Below are 8,164 nucleotides of genomic sequence, written 5' to 3'. Positions count from 1 at the left end.
AGGATGTTGGGTTTAAGGTGGCCTGGCTTCAGTTTTTGATTTAGTTTCTCCCGGGTGTGAGGCTTGTGCAGCTGCAATGAGCCCAGGCTTGGGTCTCGCAGGCCCTGCAGGGACCCAAGAGCTTTGCCTTTGAATCACTGTAGGGGGCTTTTCGCAGGCTCAGGGTCATGATGGGCGGGTAGGGGGGAAATAATCCAGTCTGGAGATGATGGGGACTCTCCTGAGGAGGATGGTGCAGCGGAGGAAGTAAAGTTCTGGGGATACCAGGGTGACAGAGGGCCTCACTTTGGGGGGGCAGGGGAGACAAGGGGAACCTGCCCGTTGGAGGCACAAGGCTCCTGGCTTCGGGCACCTTGGAAAGGCTGAAGAATTGCATCTGTGGAAAGGGGACAGAGTCTTGATCTCTCAGCCGGGGAGGGAGTTGGGGAGATTGAGGCCATTCCGGTCAGAGAGTGCTAGAGACAGCCGGGGAGGGGCGGGAGGTGTGCACCTGGCTGATAGAAATACGCCCACTGAGTCGTGACTGGTAAACAATTCCCCCCCAGACACTGTAGGCTTCTTTACCTAGCCTCAGCGCCACCTTCTCTGTTACCCAGGGCCCTGCCCAGACCCAGCTCTGCAATCTCTGTTACCCAGAATCCCCTAGGCCCACTGCCCGCAACCAGCGCCACAATCTCTATTACCCAGAATCCCCCAGGCCCACTGCCCACAACAAGCGCCACAATCTCTATTACCCAGAATCCCCCAGGCCCACTGCCCGCAACCAGCGCCACAATCTCTATTACCCAGAATCCCCCAGGCCCACTGCCCGCAACCAGCGCCACAATCTCTATTACCCAGAATCCCCCAGGCCCACTGCCCACAACCAGCGCCACAATCTCTATTACCCAGAATCCCCCAGGCCCACTGCCCGCAACCAGCGCCACAATCTCTATTACCCAGAATCCCCCAGGCCCACTGCCCGCAACCAGCGCCACAATCTCTATTACTTAGAAGCCTCCAGGGCCCCTGCCCAGACCCACCACCACATTCCCTGTTCCCCATATACCCCACGTTTCCTTCTCGGTCCCTGGCTAAGCATTTTTTTACCTGTCACCCTGTCCTGAATAGTCTTTGTTTTTCTGTATGGAGTGGGAAATGCTCCATTCTGCCTTTGCACTGCAATCTCCTTAGGTTGTCCATTCTCTCCAGGGCCCCTGGGCTCCACCTTAAATGCAGCACAGCTGTGGAGAAGTGAATAAGCCACTGGTTAAAGTGACCTGGCCAGAAGCCCTGAGCACGGATGAGAGGGGGGTGACCAATGAGAGCCCTCAAAGGGTGGGATTTATTAGCAGAATTGTGGATCTAGGAGGCCCTATAGCTGAGATGCTGGGGAGAGACCCCCCTAGGGGGCACAGAACAAACCCACACACCCCAGCTTGGCCTTCCCTCTGAAGGTATCACAACGGCGTGCGTGGCTGATTCAGCATGGCCCAAACAGTGACCCGCAGATGCCACATGCCCATTCAGATCTCACATGGGATATCAGCCATGTGGCTAAGGATGCAGAACAGCATCATGCTGCCTGCAGGGGTCCTTTGCTGTTCTTCCCTGGTGTGGCCGAGGGGTTTCTCAGGGACTCTGAACAGAACCCCCTGCTGCAGTGAACTCCAATGTTTCTTGGGGACTCTACACCAGCCCCTCCATGCCAGGCCTTTCCTTCCTCTAACATCTCCTCTCCTGCACGATCTGCACTGTATGATTTGCTCTGGGGCTGTATAAGTGCCTAGGGGTGGGACAGGAAAAGCCATGAACAGAGCTTCTTTCTTTTTTTCTTTCTTTTTCTTTCTATGGCTCTGGAGCAGCCCTGAATCTCAAGTGACCTTTCAGCCTCCCTTGATCTCGGAGCTGGGTGGAGAAGCAGTTTCATTTCTATCCCAATAATAGACCGGGAAGGGAAGGCGCGTCCGTGGGATAAATTACTTTTTGCTCCTACAGTCCTTTATGTCCCCATTGAAACTTCCTTTCAAAGAACAGGGTGTCTCCTCCCAGCTGGAGACAATAATCTATTTTTTTTTTAAAAAAACACCTCCCCAGGCCTCCAGGCAATTAAAGTTCCTGCTCGTTTATAATCATCACCAAGTTCCAAGGCTTTATTGTTCATTCCAGAAATAAATAGTTCTCCTGCTGACATGCACATACGCAGAGCGAGCCAGCTCTGCCAGAGGCAAACGCTCCTCACTCTTGCACCTTGCGAGCACAACCATGTCCTTCAGCCACCTGAAATTTAAGGAGCTAGGGGAAGAGGAGTCGAACTGAGACAAGGAGAACCTGGACAGCGTGAAGGCCCTGACGGCCAAGCTGAAGCTGCAGACTAGGAGGCCTTCCTACTTGGAATGGAAGGCCCGCGTGCAGAGCCAGTCCTGGAGGAACGGGGTCAAGGAGGGAGCCATCAGCTCACTGAAGGAAGAGCAGGGCAGAGAGGTGTTTCTGGAGAGGACTCAAGCCGACACGCCGTCCAGGAGCATCTGTGGGTTTGCCACCATGGATGATGCCCTGGAGTGGCTCAGGAAGGAGCTGGTGAGTATCCCCTGGTAGCTCTGTTGGGAGCAAGGCCTCTGTGGGAGAAGAGCAAGGGACAGAGAAGGCAAGAGATCTTAAACCATTATCCCAGGCCCCACAGCAGGAGGGCTCCTGGGCTGCGGAGCTCAGGTTGACATCCCCAGGGCTAAAGAGAACTCCTGGGGGAAGGGGAGGGACTAAGAAGATGCTGGGGAGGAGGAGAGAGCCCCTGCCATGGGCTAGATGCTCAGCGGTTCAATTTGTACCTGGCTTGGGTGTCACATCCATGGCCCAGGGGGGTCAGTTTTGAAGGTGGAATGAGGCTTGTTTGTTCTCCATTACCCTGCTTACTTCAGCCCTCGGCATCTCGAGCAGGGCTCATTCCCTGGGTTAGTATCCCTGGAATCCCAGCTGGTGTTTGGCATTGTCTTGTCCATGTACAAAGGAGCCATTTCGACGCCAACATGCCCATTTCGGTGCCTACCTTTCTCCCTAACTCTGGTGTTTATAGGCCTTGATTGACATTGTCTTTGAGCATTTGTGTGTGTGTGTGTGTGTGAGCTGTCTCTCTTTGCAGGGGGACCCCCTGCCAGGAAGGGCTGGTTGCTTTACCCTTGCAGTGAGTCAGGGCGGATTCATGGCAACATGGTTCTTCCCTGAACCAGTCTGGTGCATCCACAAGCATCACATCTCACAGCTGTGGCTGGCCCAGTGCTGTCTGGGACTCCTGGAGCACCTCTTCCCTAGTGCCCTGTTGTAGGCATGAAGGCTTCACGGATTTCCAAGCGTGCGACACTGCTTTGTGGGCTGGAGTTTGGGGGGCCAGCTGACCTGTGGCAGCTGCAAGGGTCATGGCTTCCTCTCCGTGCTAAGGGGAAGCCTCAGTAGCCAGCACCGGCTCAGCTGGACCCAAAGGAAACACCTCACTCCTGGGGTTGCAACCAACTGTTACAGTCAATAGTTCAAGGTGTTCCAGGCACCATTTGTTGCAATGCATCTTTGCTTAGTGTAGACACGGCCTGCGTGTGTGTGTGTGTGTATGTGCGTGTGTCAGTGCAACTGTGTGTTTGTATGTTTGTCCCCAGCTCGGTCCACGAGTCTGTAAGTGCTCGCACACGTCTGTCTTTCTGATTGTCTCCACATTTCAATGTGTTTGTGCCTCTGCGTTTGTTTGTCTGTCTGTACCTCTGTGTGTGTCTCTGTCTCTGTCCAGATATCTCCGTGGGTGTCTGTCTCTGTCTATGCATCTCTGTATATTTGTGCCTCCATCTGTATGTCTCTCTCAGTCCATGCGTGTCATTGTGTCTGTGTATCTCTATCTCTATCCGTGTGTCTTTCTGTCCATCTGTTGCTGGGTGTCTACGTGTCTGTGTGTGTTCGCATGTCTCTGGGTTTCCTTTGGCAGTGTGTCTCCATGTGTCCATGTCTCTATCTCTGTCCATGAGTCTGTGTGACCGCATGTCTTGAGGTTGTCTCTGGTGGTATGTGTCTCTGTCTGTCCGTGTCTCTCTGTGTTTGCATGTCTCGGAGTCGTCTCTGGTAGTGTGTGTCTGTCCGTCCGTGTGTCTCTGTGTGACTGCATGTCTCGGGGTTGTCCCTGGTGGAGTGTGTCTCTGTCTGTATGTCTCTGTGTGTTTGCATGTCTCAGTGTTGTCACTGGTGGTGTGTGTCTCTGTCTGTCCGTGTGTCTCTTGTGTGTTCAAATATCTTGAGGTTGTCTCTGGTAGTATATGTCTCCGTGTGTTTGCATGTCTCGGGGTTGTCTCTGGTGGCGTGTCTCTGTCTGTGTGTCTCTGTGTGTTCACATGTCTCGGGGTTGTCTCTGGTGGCGTGTGTCTCTGTCTGTGTGTCTCTGTGTGTTCACATGTCTCGGGGTTGTCTCTGGCCGTGTGTCTCCATGTGTCCGTGTGTGTCTAGCTGCGTGTCTCCATAGGCCTGTCTACACAGCAAACGGCAACCTGCAGCAGCAACTCTCAGAGCCAGGCTACCGCACTAAAAATAGCTGTGCAGATAGTGCAGCCTGGGCTGGAGCTTGGGCTCTTAAGCCCACCCCCTCCCTAGACTTCAAAGCCTGAGCTCCAGCCCCTGCCATATCATCTACATGGCTACTCTTAGCATGGTGGCCCGACCCTTGCAAGCCGGGCGGTGTTGAGCCGGACTCTGAGATGCATTGCCGCAGGCTGCCACTCGACACACCTCACGTGTCTGTACCTCTGTCTGTGTGTCTCCGCATGTCTGGGACTCTGCATTAGGGCTGCGCGCTGGCTCAGTGAGCTGTGCGCCGGCTGGGCCCCTAAAGGCTCCCCTTTCCCTCTGCACAGCAGGAGATGCAGGCTGTGGATCACCAGCTGGCGCGGCAGCTGATGCGGCTGCGGGGGCAGATTCACCAGCTGAAAGTGGAGCAGGTGTGCCACCAGCACAAGGAGATGCTGGACAATGCCACCTTTGGCCTGGAGGGCTGTGAGGAGGACACAGACCTGCTCTGCAACATTCCTCCCAAGGCTGCCTTCTTGCTCTCCACGCCACTCAAGCACATTGGTGTCACACGCATGAACATCAACTCCCGGCGCTTCTCCCTCTGCTGAGGGCCCTGGCCTCCTGCCCAGGGCTGTTTGGGCTGGGCACCTCTTCACGGCCCATCCACAGCTGGGAGCATTAGCAGGCACCACTTGCCGCGCCCCAACCCTGGCCCATGTGCATGCACATACCTAGACGCTCAGGCTGAAGGCTCAGGTCCTGAGCGAGTGGGTCGGGTTATATACAGGCCAGCGTAGCAGTCAGCCCAGTTACGGCGGCCGAGGGAAGTGGTGAGTGTACAGCGTACTCCCCCCTCCCTGATGACTGGCGTTGCAGGTCTGTGGGCTAGCAGAGCTGCCACCTCTCGTGAGATGCCGCAGCCTGTGGCCTGACCCTCTCCTGCCATTCACAGCCGCCTCTGGTCAGTCCCTGCAGTGTCCTGCGCTGGATACAGCAGCCAGCTAGAAACCAAACCTGACCGAACTGAGGCTGGGCTAACATGCTGCATGGATTGCCTGGCACCAGAGGGGCAGAGACCTGCCAAGTCAATGCAGCGCTGAGCCCTCCCGGCCCAGGTTGAGCTCAGCGTGGCCCCTTGAGGAACTGGAGCCTGTGACTGGTTTCAGGCCCCGCAGCAGCCATGCTACCCCTTCTGGGCCTGCCTTGCAAAGACAGGTGAGTGTGCTCTGTGAAGCCAGTGCTGCTCACATACCCCACCCCTCCTCCAGTAGCATAGCTCTGGCCAGGGGCCAGTCCCTCCTCAGCCAGTTCTGTCCTAGCTTAGGAAGCAGTGTCTGTAATGCACAGTGCTATGCACTTATGTGAACCCCGGAGTCACCCTTCCCTGAGCTGAAACGCTAGCGCTGCAGGGCCAGAGGTGCACAGGCAGCAGTGGCAGGTGCTTGCAGAGAGGGGGCAGGGTTTGGTGAGCAGCTCGGTAAATTCTCCCCAGCCTGTGAGCCTCGTGGCTCAGCTAGGTGGGGGAGAGGGCGAGGACTAGGGCATTTGAGATGCACGTCATGCTGCTGGGTTCCATTCGCTGCTGCAGAAACCCCAAGAAAAAAGTTTCCGTGCAGAAATAAAAGACGGCGTCTGCAAAGGTGTCCCTGTTTCCTTCTGTCTCTCACACACAGTTCAGCCTGGCTCCATCCCCAGACACATCTGATCAGGGACATACACACAGTCAGCTCCCTTTGACCTGCAGACACATGTATGATCTAGGACACTGACAAACGGGGCCTCCTCGCTCAGACTCACACACCCACCCACCCACAGACAGAAACACACAGGTCAGGTGGAAACACACAACGAGGCAGAACTGCCTTGACTCTCAGCCTCTGACCAGCCGTCTCTTCCAATTCGGGCTGCTCAGCCTATCCGTCCTTGACCGTGCTGGCAAGTGGTTTTGCGCCCTCGCCTGTCCCCCTTCAGCGTTGCTGGTTTGGGTTGCCTTCTAACGAGCGCTGAGAACATTGGGTTTGTCGCTCTCACTTCCGCTGGGTGTTGTTGTTTCCACTCGGTTTAGCTGAGGCCTCAGATGAGGCAGGCGCCCTCTTCACAGTGAACCTATGAGCAGCCCTGCCGAGCCAGGTGCCTTTTCTTCTCTTTGTGCAAATAGGCATGTTGGTTGTGCTCCATGTTTCACCTTCTTGCTGTCTCCTCGTGTGATCATCCCTGAAGACATTTGCAGTTTTCTCCTGGAACTTTTTACAGGAGCGTCTGGAAATCGCCTCCGTGAGGGTAATTTTCAGGGGAACGTTAGTTTTTACAATCACAATGGATAAAAAATTTGCACTCATCCAAGGATCTCAGAGCACCTTACAAATTCTATTCAAACCAGCTGAGATTGGTCAATATCATTCTGCCTATTTTAGAAATGGGAAGAATGAGGCACAGAGATAGGGCATGACTTGCTCCAAAGACACGCAGCAAACCAGTGACAGAACTGGGAGGAGAATCTAGGAGCTGGTCCTCTTCTCAAACTATTAAACTACCCTCTCTTCCCAGAGCCAGGAATTGAAACCAGGTGTCCTGACTCCAAGTTCCCCGCTCAAAACATAACAGCACATTACCTCTGTTAGAACCAAGAGCTCTGAGTTGCACTGAAGGATCCCATTAAGTGATCATTATACTCACAATATTCAACAGAAATAAAGGAAGATTTCCTGGATTGAATAATAATTAGACCCAGTTGAAATTTTTAATACAATAAGTTTTTTTTTTAATTAAAATGTTGGGTTGTTCTTTTTAAATCTTTTGCAAAAAAATTTGGTAATGTTAGTGACATTTTTAGTTTTATGGGAAAGCCTAGTTTTGACAGTTTTTCTCAAAATTGTTATCAGTAAATAAAGTATGTTGCTCACCATTTTGCTAATCTTTTCAATAATGTTTTCCATTAAAAAACAAAATCAGGACAAGTTCTGAAAAAGTGGGTCCATTTCAAACCCTTCCAAAACAAAACAGAAAAACACACGGAAAACTTGCAATTTTTTCAAAACTACTGTTTCATTTTTTTGACCGGCAATAAATAATAATAATGAATTGGCATTAGCTGTTTTTACAGCACCTTTTGTTCTGAAAGCTCCTTAAAGCCCTTTGCAACCAACCCATATCCAAGAGAAGAGCACTCCAACCACCACTGAATTGCAGCCATCTTTGGGGTGGGGCCAGGACTTCAGGCAGCAATATTACACAATTCTTTAGGACAGGAAGTCAAGATCTTGTCACCCTTGCAGAGGAAATTAGGGCTGCAGAATGTAATTATATCAGCTGGAATCTGGCCAGAGCTCAATGTTAGCATCTCTGTTGGGTAAGAGAGCTTAACTGTAGAAGTTTAAGCATTTTCTCTTGTCCTGTCTCTTGTGAACATCTTAGATTTCCCTCCATCGCTTTGCACTATGCTCTGCAGGGATTCTCTAGTCTCCAGGGACAGAGTCCCAACCCAGGATATCCTGAGATCCTCATGCACAGTGCAGTTAATTCCAACACACCAAATTAGCTGAAGTTGAATGACGAGCATGAGGAATGCAAGGTGCCAGAGCCTGCGCTGTGATGAGACTGCCAAAGGCTCCTTATTGCTGTTACAAGTGTATATGGAAATGGCTCT

At 52.8% G+C, this 8,164-nt stretch overlaps 1 protein-coding gene across 1 annotated transcript; it reads left to right on the top strand.

Moving 5' to 3' along the window:
• Positions 1-2,012: 2,012 nt before the first annotated feature.
• FAM167B (family with sequence similarity 167 member B) lies at positions 2,013-7,244 on the top strand. Its single transcript, XM_050932457.1, is given in 2 exon segments — positions 2,013-2,559; positions 4,866-7,244. Coding segments are annotated over 2 exon segments (576 nt in total). The 5' UTR covers positions 2,013-2,244; the 3' UTR covers positions 5,127-7,244.
• Positions 7,245-8,164: the final 920 nt, after the last annotated feature.

This window comes from Gopherus flavomarginatus, chromosome 22 (assembly GCF_025201925.1).
Source record: "Gopherus flavomarginatus isolate rGopFla2 chromosome 22, rGopFla2.mat.asm, whole genome shotgun sequence".
NCBI lineage: Eukaryota > Metazoa > Chordata > Testudines > Testudinidae > Gopherus > Gopherus flavomarginatus.
Note: the sequence above shows the minus strand (reverse complement) of the source record. Positions and strands in the feature narration are given on the sequence as shown.